The sequence below is a fragment of the Salmo salar genome, chromosome 20, assembly GCF_965601325.2.
Source record: "Salmo salar chromosome 20, fSalSal1, whole genome shotgun sequence".
In the NCBI taxonomy this organism is placed as follows: domain Eukaryota; kingdom Metazoa; phylum Chordata; class Actinopteri; order Salmoniformes; family Salmonidae; genus Salmo; species Salmo salar.
The window spans coordinates 8,305,049-8,325,828 of NC_138310.1; the positions used below are offsets into that span (position 1 = coordinate 8,305,049).

The window sequence follows — 20,780 nt, forward strand, 5'->3', positions numbered from 1 at the left end:
AAAACATGTCACATACACTGCTGCCATCTAGTGGTCAAAACCAAAATTGCACCTAACCTGGAATAGTACGTCATGACCCTTCTCTTGCGTTACAAAGTTGGAAAAAAATGAAATAAATCTATGTCTTATCTTTTACCAGATCTAATGTTATATTCTCCTATATTCATTTCACATTTCCACAAACTTCAAAATGCTTCCTTTCAAATGGTATCAAGAATGTGCATATCCTTGCTTCAGGTGCTGAGCTACAGGCAGTAAGATTTGGGCATGTAATTTTAGCAGAACATTTAAAAAAAGGGTCCGATCCTTAAGACTGCTCCAGATTTCCCCTCCAACTCAGTATTGGTTTTCCCAAAATTGACAGAGTTGCTCTGACCAACAGTGTTATTTTGTACTTTGTATTGTATGGAATACCTCTATTACATTGAATGGCTCTAAAACAACTTCAGAACCTCGCCCCCTCCGTAGCAACCAACTTAACATGTTAATCCACCCTGGGCGCTATCAGGGCTACCCACCACGTGCCTGTGTGCCAGGGCTACTGCCAATATGAAGTGAAGACCTGGTATACAGCTCATCCCTGCCATCCTTAGACCCCAGAAGGAGTGTCCTGAGAATTGGTCAGCGGAATAGTCGGACAGGGATAGTATTTGTCTCAGATGGAAATGGATACCAAGCCGTGGGAGAGAAGACGGGGCCGGAGCTGGCTTGGGGGCCTGGGTCTAAGTCTTTGAGGCCAAGTTGGTGGTGCTGGAATGAATATGCTGCAGTGGAGGCAGCAGGGGATATCGTCATTGTGTCCCTCAGGTGCTTGGTGTTGTCATGCAGTCAGCAACATGGGTGGAGGTGGATGAGGTTGTGGTTCTGGAAGGAAGAGCAGCCAGTAGTTAAGTGTAAGAAAAAGGGGCACACAGGAGAGAGAAAAATAACAAGTGAGAGAACAATCATGGCTTGATGGACGCCATGCAATGACATGAAGATTTCCAGTCTGCAGGGTGATAGTATGTGGCCAGTCTGCAGGGTGATAGTATGTGGCCAATATATGGTTGAATTTTGCTACAAACTGATACGTGTGGCCTACCGTCACATGGATTGTGGCAAGTGACCCTGGACATTAATTATTAATGGTATAATGAAAAGGCCAAGCAGAGCTTTTATCAATTACCCTTAACATGAATGTAAGTTAATACGGAATTACTGTACCGGCAATGGTTGAGACTCGGATATAATGGTTGACAGCAATGCCTCACTGGTCCACCGAAGAGCGGGGCATGTGGCCGGAAGGTGCACTGGTGCGTTCGGGTGAAGCAGGGCCGTGGAGAGTCAGGAAATGCGCTCAGTAGAGCACGCTGTGAACGTACCACGGAGTTGGCCCGGCTTGGTGGAGAGAAAATGTTGTGAAAGCAAGTAGCTTGCTGGTCCGTGATATGAGAGAAACGAGGGATTTAAAGAGCCTGAAGACGGCAATTAAAACAATTCTAAAGCATGAAAATGTCAAGAACCAACTGATTTCAACTGCGTGGCTGAGAGACGAACAGAGTAGAGGTTAGTGGATGAGGTGCGAAACGCAACAAAATATTATAGTTAACTTGCTGAGTGGAGAACACTCTCAGCTAAACTTGATAAGGCTAGTAACGCACAGTGCCGTGCAACACAATGCGCACTGCAGAACAGAAAGGAGGAATGTTAGTCTGGTCAAGTTTAAGTAGTGGTGGCAGAGGTGATAAAGTAGAGTGAGGACAGGTGTGGAGGCTGATTAGCAATGTAGCGGCTGGTGCTTGTTGATGAGCTGCCTTCAAGACAACTAGTTAGTGGAGGCTGATTAGCAATGTAGCGGCTGGTGCTTGTTGATGAGCTGCCTTCAAGACAACTAGTTAGTGTTGTATTCAAGTACTGGATTTGAGTTAGTTAACACTGTCAATGGAGATGGATGCCAGGATATAGTTGTTGTGGTTCTATTTTGGGACTCGATGGTTCACACATCACACTTGATCATACCAGGGATTATGAGGATAGCTTTCTGAAAACCTTACACTTAGAAGGGACGGACACATGCGCTGCTTAAGTCAGAGAGACGTGGCTCCTGTCTGGAGCCTTAGTCTGGAAAATGAATCCATCATCATGTGAGTGCTGCCATCACACACACACACACACACACACACACACACAAAATCCTCAGAACACCCACGTCAGACCATCCAAACAGAACCCGGCCCTAGGCAACCATGCCATCCCAGCACAGATGGCAATGGCTGATCATGTTTATTTTACTCTAATGCACTTAAGCACAGATGACTCCCCATGTCTGCGAATTGGCCTAAGTAGGGGTACGTATTGGGGTGCCACTGGTATATTAATGTGGAGCATCTGTAACGTGAAGGGGAGAGTCAAGGAAGCAGAAAATGGCACTGTGACATCCAACCGTATGAATTAAATCCTGACTATCCAAAATGAAGAAGTGTGTGTGTGTGTGTGTGTGTGTGTGTGTGTGTGTGTGTGTGTGTGTGTGTGTGTGTGTGTGTGTGTGTGTGTGTGTGTATGGTTTGCAGATATGGCAGTCTGGTGGCGTGGCAAGCTTGTTTGAAATCAGTGTGGATCTGCATGAAATTCGAAGTTGTTTCCATGCGGTTTAAGGTGCGGAACATTGACTTTAAAAGGTTAACTCTTAAAAAAAGGGACAATGGTCATCTTTCACTTTATTTCCCAATAATCTTCCCTTCCTTGTCTCCATCCCCTCTTGATTGTAGTTAGGTGGGAGAACAGGATAGCTTTTCAGATTTCACCATATTTCTTTCATGCATCAAGACTCTCAGACTTTGGTTAAGGTTGGAGACAAGTAGCTGATGCATATTGGGACACTTGGTCCCAATCTCAGTGTTGGACTTTTCTCTTTCCTGTAACTCGAGTATCCCTGCACCTCCCTGCTTTCACTGATCTTCTCCAGCTGTTTTCCTCTGTGCTGTTTTCCAGCCATTTTCTCTTGCCCTTTCATGTGGGTTGTAGTTCAGGAGCCATCTGGTGAGTCAGATGTGTGGGAGACAGCATTTCCCCTTAATGAGAATTCCAGGCAAGCTTTGGGTGGGTCTCATACAGAGGAGGCTGGTGGGAGGAGCTATAGGAGGACAGACTCATTGTCATGTCTGGAATGGAATTAATGGAACTGAGTCAAACACGTGGTTTCCATATGTTTGACTCCATTCTATTTAATCCATTCCAATGAGCCCGCCCTCCTATAGCTCCTTCCACCAGCCTCCTCTGGTGTCATGTACAGCAATGCACAGCAATGTACCAAGTCTGCTAGGCTGGGTTGACTGAGGTTTGCCAACCATCCACCTGAGTGAATCACGTTATGTTGAAAAATGCTATTAACCTCAGTCTTTGAAGTTATAAAGTGCATTTTCTTAGTCACATGTAGGAACCGATCCAATGAATCATGTTTATATAGGTTTAGATAGCAGTATGTAAGGAACGGCCTTTTGGAGCTCACTTCAGACCGGTGCTTATGCATTGAATTTTGACTGTGACCTCTCCATCTTGCTGACAATAGAGTGCTTCATTTAATATTGACTTCCTGTGTAAAAATGTCCACAATAAAGTTTATAGTATGCATTTCTGCATGTCATTGCCTGTTTTCTATCACTCATCTCATTCTGAGGAAAGATTCAGCCAGATACACATCACAGGTGCACGCTTCAGTAAGACAAGACCCCCCACTTAAACAAACACGCCAATCTCTAGAGGAAAACAAACCTAATGAATCATTGCCAGAGAATTGAATGAAAAACATGGTTCTCACTTATACTAAAACTCCACCAACCCCTTCTGTCTCATTCCTCTCTCTCGTCTCTCACTCTCGGTGTGTTTTGATAGCAGTCTATTTGCTCAGCGTGGCGTCTGTCTGTTTCTCCTTTTTCTGTGTGTTTGTTTGCCGTCCAGCTTGGAGGAGCTTTAGACTGTTCATCCCCTTGGTGCGCTTCTTTCCCCAACAGGCTTTGCTGTAGTAGCCCAGGCAGCTGCCAGTGGGCTGGATGATTTTAGATTTTTATTGGGATCCCCATTAGACGACACCAATGGCGACAGCTAGTCTTCCTGTTCTGGGACTGAAGAGACCCCTGGTGGCTTAAACACATCAAATATGGAAACACACGTTTGACGCCATTCCATTTCAGACATTACAATCAGCTCGTCCTCCTATAGCTCCTCCCACCCAATTTGGAAATGAACACTACATTTCTCACAAAAACAAGAATTGATGCAGTTAATCTCTCATCAACCCTCAACCAGGAAAGACTGGCATGGATGTTGTCGATGAGACCTGGGCCATCCACATTTCACACCTGATTGATGTCCGAAGCTTTTTGGTTTGTGTTGTGGCTGTGTCATAGGGCTTGGTCGATACCTCTGCCTAACAAGGGTCGGCTCCTAACCCTCTTATGATTGGATATAAAAAGGTAATTCTTCCAGTCACATACTGTTTGTAGGTTCCGTAATAACTCTAGTTCAAAGGGGGAATGACTCTCCTTTGCAGAACTGGTTCATTGTTTTTCCACATAAAGCGTTGGAGATATTTTGCTATTCTTGTCACTCATGAATAAAATATACCTGTGTCTGCTGGGTAGAGTGAATGGGGTCATTACTTCTATCCCACCTCTGCTGCATACAGCACACATGCACACACACACACATTAAATGCCTGTCTGTACATAACATAGCTAATTTGTCCCACTTCTGGCAAACAAAACATTCCAAACCATGGTTGAGAGATGTAAGCTAGTCCCCATATCTCCTCGCCCATAAGTACACTGTATTGACTGGTATATTGTATTATGCTAAAGTGGATGGCAGTACACAGCATGAGTGGGCCTGGGGCTACAGTATGTCAGGGGCCAGAATAACACAGAGCCTCACCCAGCTGAGCCTGTCACTGTGGCCCAGTGCCGTTTTATGTTGCTTCTATCCCAAAATTCCCTCATACCCTTTCTATCCTTATTGCTCACACTAGTGTCATACATGAGTTTTCCTATGGGGTTGTTCCATCTCAAAAAGCACGAGAATTTTGAGAGGATTTAGTCAGAACATGGTAATATCTAGATGTAGGATGGGACATAAATAAACCTAAAAACTTGAATGACTAATTTCTCTGAACAGGGGAAAAAAAACGTCGCCAAATTCACTGGGAATACATTACTTAGGATGACCATACTACTTGTCAGACATAGAGAACTGATTGGTGTGGAGGGTCCATGGGTGGCTTTTGAACAGTTCTTTGGATTCCTCATGTGTAACTCATTGTTAGAAAAAGGTTTAATCCAAATTGGATGTTGGAGACTATATTCATTGAATATTATATGAATCCTATGAATCAAAAAGACCAATTGGATGCAATCAATTAGCTTACTTTCTCAGATTAATTTCTCAAATAATTTTTCAACAAAATAATGTTGCAGGAAAGCTAATTTGATCTGTTTCTAACAGAAACAATTTCAGAGCGATGTGAGATGGTGGGTGTCATGGCTTGCTGAAATGACATGGAATGATCCTATGCTCTTACCCGTCACCCCCCCACTCTCTCGGTCTTTCACATACCCTGTCCCCCATAACCTCTGTTGCTCCCCCCTGAGCTCTTTCTCTGCTCCAGTAGAGTTCTGTAATTCTAACAGCACCCATGTGATTGGGGATCTCATCGACTCCACTGTCCGACCAACCAGACTCCTCAGGCCATTCTAACAACCACCATCGATTCTCTGGTAGTCATTTGACCCCATCATCAATTATTCGTTAGCACACTGTGTCACTCAGTGGTTACCTGCCAAAGTTAAGAGGTTTACATGACTTGGCTGTGGTGTGGAGGCTTACGACAACCCATCAGCTGACATTCCAAAAGCAGCGCTGACAACAATGACACAATAACAGACCACTGGAATGTAATATTCCACACTGACCTAAATGTTGTTATCTTGTCATAAGGGATTGCAGCTGCTTGGGATCAACCTAGATCCCGGAGATTGACTCAAACTCAGTTGTTGAGTATAGGAATTTACACCACGTTTCCAGTGGTAGATTGTTCATAATTAACTAATCAATAAATCTAAGTTGTCTCCACAGCACCACTGCTCAGAATGCTGTGAATAAAGGGGACTTGTTACAGCCACTGATATAGCAAGCAGATGATGACATTAGTTTGAAAGTTGGACCTCATCCCAAACCGCTCTACAACACCCTGAGCACACTTGGTGAGAGAATTAACACTGTTAAGTGAACTCTAAGCCCTGCAAGTGCTTAATATTTACTCTATTCCACAAAAGGATCCAACTCATTCCCACTATGTTGGCCAAGAACTGATGCGGAGCATCATCTACTGGCATATTGGTGAACTGCAATTCATCACAAAGTAACATTTACAGGTACTGTATCTCAACATGGCAGTTTCTATTCTCAGATGTTCCATTGCAGGCATTGGCAAATGTCAATTAAAACTAGAAAATTACATTTTCTGAAGAAAATGTGTGTGCTTGCATGTTTTGAAGTAGTTTTATGGTAATTATGGGGGGTAAAAAACGTGTTATAGTAGTGATAGTGACAGTTATGGACTGCAATAGTAGTGAATGCAATATTAAAGACTATGAAGCAGCAGTTTTGCCAACATCAGCCTGTGAGGCAGCAGTCACTTGTGCCTTTGACCAAGCACACACGTGTGGATTTTTAACAATATGTTTATTTTGAAGAAAAAGTATTTGTGCTCATCTTTAGGTATAGCTAGCTTCCGGCTCATATTCCATCCTGATTGAGTCATAACTCTAAATCATAATAGCATCAAATTTGATTATTTGATCTCAAATTTGAATTTGGCTGGAGTATTGAGGCCAAAAATCGAAATCGCCTATCCAAATGGGCATTGTACAGTACATGCGTCATTGCAGTTTCATCACTTTTGCTGCTATGTATTTTTCTCCTTTGTTCTTCTTTATTTTTTACAGCAAGCACACACAAAAAAGAGCTACAACACATATTCAAGTTGATTCATAGTTAGTGTACATTTATAAAGTGATGCTGTATAAGAATATTTAAGACTTAATATGGAATGTTACATTTTAAAACTGAATGCTGAAGGAAATTAACATAAACAACATCTAATACAGATACACATTTAACAATGCTATACTGAGACACCTGATTTATTGAGCTGCTTTCAACTCCCTTTTATCTATGAAACAGATTTATACACACTAATCCTGTAGTGTCATGGTCTGTTACTGCTTGCATTTGTGCACACACACACACCTCAACATGTGCCAGTGTGTGGTCAGTCAAAATATACAAGCTAAAATCGTACAAAAAGTCCTCTCTCACCATATATCATTAGATGTTTCACCCTTTCTTTAGCACATAGATGACTACAAAGACATTCTACATTGAACAAAAAATATAAACGCAACATGAAAAGTGTGTGTTTCATGTGCTGAAATAAAAGATCCCAGAAATGTTCCATACGCACAAAAAGCTCATTTCTCTCATATTTTGTGCACAAATTTGTTTATATCCCTCTTAATGAGCATTTCTGTTTTGCCAAGATAATCCACCCACCTGACAGGTGCGACATATCAAGAAGCTGATTAAATTGCATGATCATTACACAGGTGCACCTTGTGCTGGGGACAATAAAAGGCCACTTTAAAATGTGCAGTTTTGTCCCACAACACAATGCCATAGATGTCTCAAGTTAAGGAGCGTGCAATTGGCATGCTGACTGCAGGAATGTCCACCAGAGCTGTTACCAGATAATTGAATGTTAATTTCTCTACTATAAGCCGCCTCCAACGTCATTTTAGAGAATTTGGCAGTACGTCGAACCGGCCTCACAACCGCAGACCACATGTATAGTGTCGTGTGGGCGAGCGGTTTGCTGATGTCAACGTTGTCAAGAGTGCCCCATGGTGGCAGTGGGGTTATGGTATGGGCAGGCATAAGCTATGGACAATGAACACAATTGTATTTTATCGATGGCAATTTGAATGCAGAGAGATACCGTGACGAGATCCTGAGGCCCATTGCCGTGCCATTCGTTCACCTCCATCACCACGTTTCAGCATGATAATGCACGGCACCATGACACAAGGATCTGTGCACAATTCCCGGAAGCTGAAAATGTCCCAGTTGTTCAATGGCCTGCCTACTCACCAGACATGTTTCCTTATATGAACTGTAACTCAGTAAAGTCTTAGAAATGTCTTTGTTCAGTATATGTAGGAAACTACTTGATTATGACAATATTCTTCTATCTGACCGCTGGACCAAAGTTAATGTCCATGGGAAAGAAGTTCTGGACATTAATGCTTTTTGAGGTCAGTTCGGTTACGGTGCGATTATTAAAATATTACAGTTTTAAATTTAGATTATTTTATTTATTTACATTAAAATGCATTAGGAAATAATTACATTACAATTATTTTAGAGCTTTTTAATGGAAATTCCAAAGCCAAAAATTGTGAACATTCAATTGCCAAAATATAGAAAATATTCCTTCGTCTCCATCAGATCCACATTGGGTAGACATCAATAGAAAAATAGGAAATTACTATGACATTTTTCATTCCGTCATCATCTCATCTATTTATTTATTTATTTTTCACCCAATTTCGTAATATCAAATTTGTAGTTCCCATATTCTCTCATCGCTGCAACTCCACAATTGGCTCGGGAGAGGCGAAGGTCGAGACATGCATCCTCCGAAACATGACACGCCGAGCGGCGCTGCTTCTTATCACACTGCTCGCTTAACCCGGAAGCCAGCCGCACCAATGTGTCGCTGGACTGACGAACACAGCTTGCAGGTGCCCAGCCTGGCAAAAGGAGTCGCTAGAGGGCGATGAGCCAAGGAAAGCCCCCCGGCTAAACACTCCCCTAACCCGGATGGCGCTTGGCAAATTGTGCGCCGCCCAATGGGGGCTCCTGGTCACCGGCCGGCTGTGATACCCCAGGCTGTAGTGGCGCCTCAGCACTGTGATGCAGTGCTTTAGACCCCCGCGCCACTCAGAAGGCCATCATCTCATCTCAGCTCAGGCAGTAGCAGCTAGCCAGACAGAACATTGAATGTTCTCTGTGCTCCCCAAACTGTACATTTCTCTTCCATCCGATCTATGCAGTCTGTGTATCAAACATAGCAGGCGTAAAAGTGTATCCATCTCTGTCTGAACCAGAAAGAACAGGCGCTATGGATTATTGTTATTGTAATTAATTAAGAAAGTAAAAGTGCAATATGTGCCATGTGAAAAAGCTAACGTTTAAGTTCCTTGCTCAGAACATGAGAACATATGAAAGCTGGTGGTTCCTTTTAACATGAGTCTTCAATATTCCCAGGTAAGAAGTTTTAGGTTGTAGTTATTATAGGACTATTTCTCTCTATACCATTTGTATTTCACATATCTTTGACTATTGGATGTTCTTACAGGCACTTTAGTATTGCCAGAGTAACAGTATAGCTTCCGTCCCTCTCCTCGCCCCTACCTGGGCTCGAACCAGGAACACATCGACAACAGCCACCCTCGAAGCATCGTTACCCATCGCTCCACAAAAGCCGCGGCCCTTGCAGAGCAAGGAGAACAACTACTTCAAGGTCTCAGAGCGAGTGACGTCACCGATTGAAACGCTATTAGCATGCACCCCGCTAACTAGCTAGCCATTTCACATCGGTTACACCAGCCTAATCTCGGGAGTTGATAGCCTTAAAGTCATAAACAGCTCAATGCTTGAAGCACAGCAAAGAGCTGCTGGCAAACGCACTAAAGTGCTGTTTGAATGAATGCTTACGAGCCTGCTGCTGCCTACCACCGCTCAGTCAGACTGCTCTATCAAAGATCAAATCATAGACTTAATTACAACATAATAACACACAGAAATACGAGCCTTAGGTCATTAATATGGTCAAATCCAGAAACTATCATTTCGAAAAACAAAACGTTTATTCTTTCAGTGAAATACGGAACCGTTCCGTATTTTATCTAACGGGTGGCATCCATAAGTCTAAATATTCCTGTTACATTGCACAACCTTCAATGTTATGTCATAATTACGTAAAATTCTGGCAAATTAGTTCGCAACGAGCCAGGCGGCCCAAACTGTTGCATATACCCTGACTCTGCATGCAATGAACGCAAGAGAAGTGACACAATTTCCCTAGTTTAATATTGCCTGCTAACCTGGATTTATTTTAACTAAATATGCAGGTTTAAAAATATGTACTTCTGTGTATTGATTTTAAGAAAGGCATTGATGTTTATGGTTAGGTACATTCGTGCAACGATTGTGATTTTTTCGCAAATGCGCTTTTGTTAAATCATCCCACATTTGGCGAAGTTGGCTGTCTTTATTAGGAAGAAATAGTCTTCACACAGTTCGCAATGAGCCAGGCGGCCCAAACTGCTGCATATACCCTGACTCTGTTGCACAGAACGCAAGAGAAGTGACACAATTTCCCTAGTTAAAAGAAATTCACGTTAGCAGGCAATATTAACGAAATATGCAGGTTTAAAAAATATATACTTGTGTATTGATTTTAAGAAAGGCGTTGATGTTTATGGTTAGGTACACAATGGTGCAACGACAGTGCTTTTTTCGCAAATGCGCTTGTTAAATCACCCGTTTGGCGAAGTAGGCTGTGATTCAATGATAAATTAACCCCTCACTGCATCGATTATATGCAACGCAGGACAAGCTAGAAAAACTAGTAATATCATCAACCATGTGTAGTTAATTAGTGATTATGTTAAGATAGTTTTTTTTATAAGATACATTTAATGCTAGCTAGCACCTTACCTTGGCTCCTTGCTGCACTCGCATAACAGGTAGTCAGCCTGCCACGCAGTCTCCTCGTGGAGTGCAATATAATCGGCCATGATCGATGTCCAAACATGCCGATTACCGATTGTTATGAAAACTTGAAATCGGCCCTAATTAATCGGCCATTCCGATTAATCGGTCGACCTCTACTGTGAACACCTGAGCAACAGGCAGAAACAGCAGTGGACGGCACTGTATAAGGCCACTGCCTCACATGCGTACACACACCTGCATGCATTTCTGAGAGGTGAGCACCAGGATGTCACAAGAGAGGACACACCAGACAGCAAGTTTCCCCTTCAACAAAAGATTGCATATGCATTCATGTAAATCTAACATGGCCAATAATGAATAAAGTACACGCATAGCATGATCCACCTCTTGGCCAGTGATAATAATCTACTTGCATGATGAGGAGCTGGTAGTAATGTTGGCCTCGTTGGAATGCAGCTGGCGATGGGATGAGTTGAGTCTATCCCAGAAAGCACTGACCATATTGGCATGTACCACTGAAGTAGGTCATGCTCCACAGACACCCTGTTTTTAATCTGGATGCTCCTCTCTTTGTGGTACATCTTTGAATCTTATCAATTCAATTGCGTAAACAGGGAAGTGCAAATGACTCTCTTTACTGAATGTAAGCATTCTTATCTAGATTAGCAAGCAACCTCTTATGTATGTGTGGGTGCATTGTGTTGTGTCCACTTAGCCTAAGCCTGAGTACTGTTCAATCATTACAGCTTCAAAGAGAGTGTTCATTTCTTGTTACAAAAAGGTGGTTATTGGTCTATCTAGCTTGCTAGCTATGCATGTGTCTCAAGACACGTTACCACAAAAAAACCAACATGTGCATGAATTATGTGAACAATAAGCTCAACATAACAAATATTTTCCAAAATCTTAGATACTTTATTACAGAGTACAAATTAATTATAGCTTTTAAATGTTGACATTACCTACTTTCTCGGGAAATATAGATGTTTCTCGATTCATACCCTGAATTTTAAGGGTTTGCGTGAGGATAGCTTAGGAACTGACATGGTAAAAATCTGTCGTTCTGCCCCTGAACAAGGCAGTTAACCCACTGTTACTAGGCCGTCATTGTAAATAAGAATTTGTTTTTAACTGACTTGCCTAGTTAATAAAGGTAAAATAAAAATAGATAGAATAAACTGCGTGATTGGTCAATAGCCTGCTGGACAGAGCGTTATAGCTTCTCCATTCATTTCCCCTTGGGATTCTTATCTCCTCCTTTCCTAATATCTCTGCAAAGACAGTACAGTATGAAGATGAGCTAAAACTGCTTCTCCCAATAGAAATCCAGGATCCCACTTGTAGGCCATGTCATGGCGACGTTGGTTAGCTAAACTCCTGCGTAGAAACACATAATCGGGTCTAACGGTCCTATCCCACCGAAATGCGAATGTGCATGCCTTCAAATCAAAAGGCACTCCTTCCATATAAAGTTTTTTTTTTGACACAAATGAAAACGTGTTAGTTTGTCACTTTCACGAGGTTGCAGTAATAACATTCAACTACTTAAGCCATTGGCTCGAATCTAGAATGAGCTTTTAGATTTCGAGAAAACCAACTAAGGAACAATTGTATATTTGTCAATCCCAACCTGGTCTGTTTGGTCTGTTTCGCAAGTGTTCCCGGAAGTCCCGCGATATTACTCCTCTGGCTTTAAAAACTCTGCATCAACCCGAACGTGCTCAAGCAACGCATTCTGAGGTTTATGGGAGGAGTTACACAGAAACGAGCCAATGTTAAAGCTGTGTTGCGTGTCGTCATGCGCTGTTTTTGACTGGCCCTGTCTACATGGGATAATTGTGCCCACAACCAAAAGTTGTCATATGCATTGAATTAAAACCATGTCTTATTGATTGAACAACCAATTACGAACGAAAAATGAAATGAACAGTTGAGGAGCAGGTAAGTCACCTTGTGTACTTTTTCCTTCTTTGGCATGTGGGCAATGGCAGCTAGTGGCAACGTTAGTTGGCTAACTAACGGGTACATAGCTAGCTGCCTGTACATACTTAGCGAAATACATTACTTTTATATCAATACTTGATATATAGTCTGAAACATAGCAATGCAAATCAATGCAAATCAAGCCAGAATGTTAAACGCAATTAAATTTCAACTTACTTTGCCGGTTGTCTGTGCGGTTGGTCTTTCAGTGTATGACATTTGAGACAAAATATCGATAGGAAAGTATTTTGTTTACCCGAGCACCGTTACTGCCAGTCAAATGTATATCACATGTGCAAAACCTTGTAAACGCCTGCAGACTTCGTTTACATCGATGTCGTTCCGTCTTGTGCACGTACTTATGGTCACAAGCAAACACTTCTTGACTGCCACACACAGAGACGAGCACTTTGAAGTCAGGTTAATAACACTTTCCTGTGTATGGTGTAACGACCCTAGGTTTATAAGCGCGGAAATCGACACTGCCGCACGAGCATGCTTTTGTGGCACAGTCGATAGCGCGCTGGACTTCGGGTTAGAAGGTCGAGGGTTCGAGACCCGCTCCCTGCTGTTTCATTGCAATATATTGTCTCAAATTTCGACCAACGAAGTACCAACATCACGGACAATCGGCAGAGTAAGTTCAAATGAAGTGTATTCTACACTATTACTTGTAAAGGGACTGTTTGGATTTTTGTTGCCATAAATGTGTGTGGTGTTGTCTACATAATTTCGCCATGTTTGTTCCTAATTAATGTGTACTGTAAACACTTATTAACGGGTGTTAACATTATCTAACTAGTCTAGTCTATATAACTGTTTGCTGAATATTAAATACATGAGCTAGCTTTAGTATTTTAAAGGCTGTTGAAATTTGAGTTATGACCATATTCAGTGGTGTGTAAAGTACTTAAAGTAAAAATACTAACCTTAAATAATATTACGATATTGTCAAAACTATACGATATATTTTCTTTATCCCAATAAGTAACTATCGACCCCCCCCCAATCACTATACCATACCAAATGTATATGTCATAATAATTTGAGTGTCCCGTTTACATTGTTACGTCGACGTCGATGAAGTTGAGCAGCGACTAGTGTGGGCAGACTGGAGATCCGACTTCACATGACTATTTATTAATCAAAAACGACGGATTTCAACATCCAAAGAATAGCATGCAATTTCTGAAATCTGTAGTCTTTCATAAATTCCATGTTATGGGACGTTGAAGCTCCAGTCCGGCTCACCGTAAACCGTGAAGTTGAGCAAAGTTGGCTAGCTTGCTATATTTTCCATCACAGCATAATCAATATGTGTGTTGTATTAATCTTACACATCATGTTTCTCACATTTTAAAGATGGAGCAATCTGAGTCTTCCCATTGTGAGGAAGATGAGGGCCCGACCAGGGCCAAAAGGAGTAAGCCCGAGGTGGTCCAGGAAGGGGACTGGTTCCTCCGTCCTGTGGAGTGATCTGTACAAACCTCCCGTCATGTTTTTTTTGTGTGTGTGTTCAGGCATGCATGATCAAAATCAAATGTTATCTGTCATGTACACAGTTTACAGACGGTATAAAAGGTGCAGTGAAATGCTTTCGTGCTAGCTCCCTCAACATTTCAGTACCATGTCAATCAAAAATAACAAGTCATTAAATTAAGTTGGTATGCACAGTATAAATTATGAATATGCAATATCAAATATGACTTTGTTACAAATATAAAGTTAGTGTCTTGGTCGAACAGTTGAATAAATATTATATAATAGAACAATAGACACAAGCACACACAGTTAACGCTAAGGGTTGAATGTATGGAGAGTCAGTGAAAACAGTTGTCCATGCCTGTAATTACGCACAGCAGCAAATTTTCGGGTCACTGAAACATGATAGCTACCTCAATGGTTCTATGCATATACAGTGGGGAGAACAAGTATTTGATACACTGCTGATTTTGCAGGTTTTCCTACTTACAAAGCATGTAGAGGTCTGTAATTTTTATCATAGGTACACTTCAACTGTGAGAGACGGAATCTAAAACAAAAATCCAGAAAATCACATTGTATGATTTTTAAGTAATTAATTTGCATTTTATTGCATGACATAAGTATTTGATCACCTACCAACCAGTAAGAATTCCGTCTCTGACAGACCTGTTAGTTTTTCTTTAAGAAGCCCTCCTGTTCTCCGCTCATTACCTGTATTAACTGCACCTGTTTGAACTCGTTACCTGTATAAAAGACACCTGTCCACACAGTCAATCAAACAGACTCCAACCTCTCCACAATGGCCAAGACCAGAGAGCTGTGTAAGGACATCAGGGATAAAATTGTAGACCTGCACAAGGCTGGGATGGGCTACAGGACAATAGGAAAGCAGCTTGGTGAGAAGGCAACAACTGTTGGCGCAATTATTAGAAAATGGAAGAAGTTAAAGATGACGGTCAATCACTCTCGGTCTGGGGCTCCATGCAAGATCTCACCTCGTGTGGCATCAATGATCATGAGGAAGGTGAGGGATCAGCCCAGAACTACACGGCAGGACCTGGTCAATGACCTGAAGAGAGCTGGGAGCACAGTCTCAAAGAAAACCATTAGTAACACACTACGCCGTCATGGATTAAAATCCTGCAGCGCACGCAAGGTCCCCCTGCTCAAGCCAGCGCATGTCCAGGCCCGTCTGAAGTTTGCCAATGACCATCTGGATGATCCAGGGGACGAATGGGAGAAGGTCATGTGGTCTGATGAGACAAAAATAGAGCTTTTTGGTCTAAACTCCACTCGCCGTGTTTGGAGGAAGAAGAAGAAGGATGAGTACAACCCCAAGAACACCATCCCAACCGTGAAGCATGGAGGTGGAAACATCATTCTTTGGGGATGCTTTTCTGCAAAGGGGACTGGACGACTGCACCGTATTGAGGGGAGGATGGATGGGGCCATGTATCGTGAGATCTTGGCCAACAACCTCCTTCCCTCAGTAAGAGCATTGAAGATGGGTCATGGCTGGGTCTTCCAGCATGACAACGACCTGAAACACACAGCCAGGGCAACTAAGGAGTGGCTCCGTAAGAAGCATCTCAAGGTCCTGGAGTGGCCTAGCCAGTCTCCAGACCAGAACCCAATAGAAAATCTTTGGAAGGAGCTGAAAGTCCGTATTGCCCAGCAACAGCCCCGAAACCTGAAGGATCTGGAGAAGGTCTGTATGGAGGAGTGGGCCAAAATCCCTGCTGCAGTGTGTGTAAATCTGGTCAAGAACAACAGGAAACGTATGATCTCTGTAATTGCAAACAAAGGTTTCTGTACCAAATATTAAGTTCTGCTTTTCTGATGTATCAAATACTTATGTCATGCAATAAAATGCAAATTATTTACTTAAATCATACAATGTGATTTTCTGGATTTTTGTTTTAGATTCCGTCTCTCACAGTTGAAGTGTACCTATGATAAAAATTACAGACCTCTACATGCTTTGTAAGTAGGAAACACTGCTGATTTTGCAGGTTATCAAATACTTGTTCTCCCCACTGTACATGTGTTAAAGGGCTACTGCACTTCCTGTTTTGGCCTCATTTTAGATTTGGTTCATTATGAAATTCTAGCTGACATGACTGAATTCAAACGTGTGTGGTTTGATGTGGGTGTCTATTGTGTGTGTTCACAGGTGGGAAGAGTTGGCCAAATTATTTAGCCAATTAGCTTCAGCCGACTAGTGACCGTGGCAAAGTTGGTTTGACTTTGGATAGCATATCTCCGGGCTAGTTATGCACCGTCAATAAATTGCACAATGTAAATTAGATTTTTAGTTTGCTCATTAAATGCTTTCAATATTTATATTTGAATTTTTATAGTTTTGAGGTTAAGTCATTGAAATTTAGAGCTATTGGAATTTTTACATATTGTCCAATGTATATTGTGTAATTTATTGATGATCCCTAACTAGCCACATAGGGATATCCAAAGTCAACCCAATTTTACCACGGGCATTGCGATTGGGTCGCTGCACTCCAAATTGATGATCACTTGTGTGCTGTCAGCTGTGGGCACGATTCAAACGAACCCAACCTTTCCAAATGTCACGACCACAAAACTCTGAGACTGACTTTATGACCAAAATTATCCTATTTACACTTATAATAAATGTTTCTAAATGAGTAGTCGTTTTTTAGGGGCAGTAGCTCTTTAATCACCATCTTGTCTCTTTGCCAATACCTGTAGTTGGAGGAACTGTGTCCAGGGGATTAGAACTAATGGCAACTTGTTGTATTTGGTCTGAACTCGGTGACCTCCATAAATGTTTCAATGCCAATTGTCTCTCTTTTTCTCCAGTTGAGGGACCTGTCATAGTTGTCAGGAGGAGTAAAGGTCCCCTTTCTCCTGGTGCCAAAGGCAAGTTCCACATGGCACCCCCATCTCTATTACCATCATGGGCATCTAACCACTGGGGACTTGCACCAAACCAGATACCTCAGTCGATCTGGCAGTCACTATTCCTGCGGTACGTAACACCACTCTATTCACTCTGAAACATGGCAGTCATAATTTGATCATACAACAATAATAACATGCATCTATTCATGTTTTCCTTCCAGGATGTCCTGCACCCTAAAGATGCCCTAAACCAGAGGTACCCATGGAGGAGGGCACTTTACCTGGCAGGGCTGGCACAGCATCTTGCCTCTCACAACATTGGGACCATGCGCTATTCATGTCTCCATGGCAACCGTCTCCGCCCCGTCCTGTTGCTTACCCCTCCAGGTTCCTAGCAACATACTGTAGTACTACACTGTAGCATCTGTTACAGAAGGGTGGTATCGGAATGGAGCCAAGTCATGTAGTCTATTTCACTGTTTTCGTTAACTCAAAGTCTAGGTTTGTTGGCTTTTGCATGCAACCCATATGTTTGTTAGCAAGTACCTATTCAGTTCATTGGTTGTGTGTCAATGATATGACTATTTCTCCATGGAAAGACTCCTCCAGTTTCATCTTGAGGCTCTAACCCTGCCGTCCTCCGGGCTTCTTCAAGCCCAGCCGCAGAGGAACAACATCCGCACTGACTGATACACTGGCTTGGAGAGGTCTCGGCCAGGTGAGCACTACCCAAAGCCAGGCAGCTTCGATATATTGTTTCCTGTTACAGTTCCATTCTGATCTGGAACGTTAATGTACACAGGTGGTTACGGGATGGAGAGTACACTGACCTGAATTATACAAGCCGTGCACTGGAGAGATACTTCACGTTAAAATCAGACTAAAGCCTACATTCTCACCGATTCCTTTTCTGTGTGTTTGTGTAGATACGAGTGAGCCGCCCACTCCCCACTACAACAGCTCTGTTCTGGGGGACATGCTCCCCAGGAACCATCTGCTGTTCCTGACTGCTGTGAGCTCCCAGTGTACTGCCTTTGCAGAGCGAGTAGCCCTGCTCAAAGTGTGGCTCAGACAGAGGGAACTGGACCAGGCTTGGGCCCCTGCGCCATCTGCTCCCCATCTTGTTTCTGGGCTAAAAGTACATTTGGCTTCCCGGAAGACCAGGCCTTGGGTGGGGCAACAACCTGAGGCCGTCAACTATTTATTTATTTTTTTATTTTTTTTTGCGCACCCGTGGACGTCTCATAAGGGGCCGTCCATTTGCCATGTGAAATTTCTCAACCATATGGCTATGTTCATTCATGACTAGTATAGGGAAGCACTCTTATCAGGCACCTTGACTAACTGTGTGTGTGTGTCAAGGATGGCTTGGCGTTAAGGATACAGGTAGCTTGCCACCGGGAGCCTCAGGTCCTGAGGGAGAGTGTGTGTACAGAAGGACTCCTCATCGTCAGGGAGAACGAGGAGACTCAAGCCCTGGAGATGGCAACCATGCACCGGCCTCTACTCACCTGCACGGGTCAGGCACTACCTTTACGCTGGAGCGCTCCTTCTATCAGCTAACATTAGCTCTACATATCCTCTCCCCCGCTCTCTCCACATCACTCCCTTTCAGCTAACACTGTAGCTTTACACATTTTTGCTCTCACTCAAACGAACACACGCATCTTAATGTTTGTGGTTGTGTGTTCTAGGCTCCAGCAACTCCACACATACTTTGGGGCGGTGTGTCGCCTGGCCAAGCGCTGGCTGGGAGCTCTTCAGCGATGACATAACAGAGGACACTGCTGACCTGCTGGTGGTGTCCCTCTTCCTGCAGCTGGCCCCCTTCACTCTCCAGGGTAACTAGCTACCTGCATAGCAGTCCATCGCTGACCCTTTCCCTCTCTCTCGTCACCTTCATGTACCACATGACTGATACAACCCCTCTCCCTCTTTTCTCTTTGTCCATCTACCCCTTCTTTCTCTCGTTCTCGCTGTTTCTTGCGCACTCTTGTCTCACTCGCTCTCTTGCTTTCTTTCTCTCTGTCTCCATGTCTCTTTCTCTTCCGGTCTCTTTCTGTCAGGTCTCCTCAGGTGGGTTTCCTTCGCTTTCTCCTCCTTCGACTGGAGAAACAACCCCCGGTGGTCGACCTCAACAACCAGCTCACCGGTGAGCGCGCGCACACACACAATGTGGATGTACATTGTATCTTATTAACATATGTATCTTATCATATTCGTGCATTACAAAAAATAACCAATGGTGTGTTCTCTCACTCGCTGATGTGCTTCATATGTAGATGTATTTTTCCCCCTCTCTCTCTCTCTCTCTCCCACCCTCTGTCCTGTCATCTGTAGCTGCTGACTACACTGAGATCAAGAATGACTTCATCGTCTCCAGAGTTTCTGCCTGTCATATTCATTGCCACGCCTAACTCTCACACTGTCAAAGACCGTAAAAAAAAAAATCCCGTCTGTATATTAAATAGTATAGTCAAGGCTCTAAAGTGCGACCATTTTGGTCGCATATGCATCAAAATATTTTGCTGTGCTACCTACATTTGCAATTTTGGAGCACCAGTGGACCTTCAAGAGAAATTACTCAGATAATAGTTGTTGTAATGATTATACTTCACTCTACCGTTGTTTCCAAGTGCCCTAGAGAAATGATTGAGTGAATATTTGTTAGCATCATGGTTGTACCCATTACTATAGCTAAACTGTATTGTTTCTAGCCCTAACAGTTCAGAAGATATGACCCATATTACCCGTGTAACATTTTTTTTACTTCCTATAGTGGAAGAGATGTCCTCGTTTTACTTTAATAAACCATGTCTCGGGCCATTCTTAAACTACTCGTGGGCCATTCATTTACGCCTTGTTCAGTCATGGTACCTCATTAGCTAGCTAACAACCTGCTAACTTTACCAGTATATTCAAACATTTGGGGGCACAGAAAGAAAGGAAAAGGGATATATTTTTCAGGAGATCAATTATCATAGTAATGAATGACTGATCTCTTGCATGTCATTGCACACAATGTTCTTTAAAGGGATAGTTCACTCAAATTGCAAAATGAATCATTGGTTTCCTTATCCTGTTGGGGGTAGGGGGTAGTATTTACACGGCCGGATAAAAAACGTACCCGATTTAATCTGGTTATTACAACTGCCCAGAAACTAGAATATGCATATAATTATTGGCTTTGGATAGAAAACACCCTAAAGTTTCTAAAACTGTTTGAATGGTGTCTGTGAGTATAACAGAACTCATATGGCAGGCAAAAACCTGAGAAGATTCTGAACAGGAAGTGGCCTGTCTGACAAGTTCTTGTTCATCTTGGCTCTTTTTATTGAACACTGAGGATCTTTGCTGTAACGTGACACTTCCTACGGCTCCCATAGGCTCTCAGAACCCGGGAAAAAGCTGAATGATATCGAGGCAGCCCCAGGCTGGAACACATTTGCGCTTTTGGCAAGTAGCCGATCAGAGGACAATGGGCTTAGGCGCGTGCACGAGTCGACCCCATGCTTTATTTTCTTTAGTCTTTTTACCTAAACGCAGATTCCCGGTCGGAATATTATCGCTTTTTTACGAGAAAAATGGGATAAAAATTGATT

The 20,780-nt window shown here is 42.8% G+C and overlaps 1 protein-coding gene across 3 annotated transcripts; it reads left to right on the forward strand.

Annotated features, from left to right (window-relative positions):
• The first annotated feature begins 12,583 nt into the window (after window positions 1-12,583).
• Window positions 12,584-20,012, forward strand: LOC123729327 (transposable element Tcb1 transposase). Of its 3 annotated transcripts, none has more exons than XM_082966188.1 (8): window positions 12,584-12,771; window positions 14,176-17,305; window positions 17,400-17,565; window positions 17,778-17,896; window positions 18,105-18,697; window positions 18,873-19,019; window positions 19,245-19,330; window positions 19,519-20,012. In XM_082966188.1, the coding sequence occupies exon 2, from the start codon at window positions 15,098-15,100 to the stop codon at window positions 16,121-16,123; it is 1,026 nt and encodes a 341-aa protein (XP_082822314.1). In that variant the 5' UTR covers window positions 12,584-12,771; window positions 14,176-15,097; the 3' UTR covers window positions 16,124-17,305; window positions 17,400-17,565; window positions 17,778-17,896; window positions 18,105-18,697; window positions 18,873-19,019; window positions 19,245-19,330; window positions 19,519-20,012. The 3 variants fall into 3 exon arrangements, with proteins under 3 accessions (XP_082822314.1, XP_082822313.1, XP_082822315.1); XM_082966189.1 differs by having other exon boundaries at window positions 12,613-12,771; window positions 14,176-14,236; window positions 17,137-17,305; window positions 17,400-17,896; XM_082966187.1 differs by having other exon boundaries at window positions 17,400-17,896.
• The last annotated feature ends 768 nt before the right edge of the window (window positions 20,013-20,780 follow it).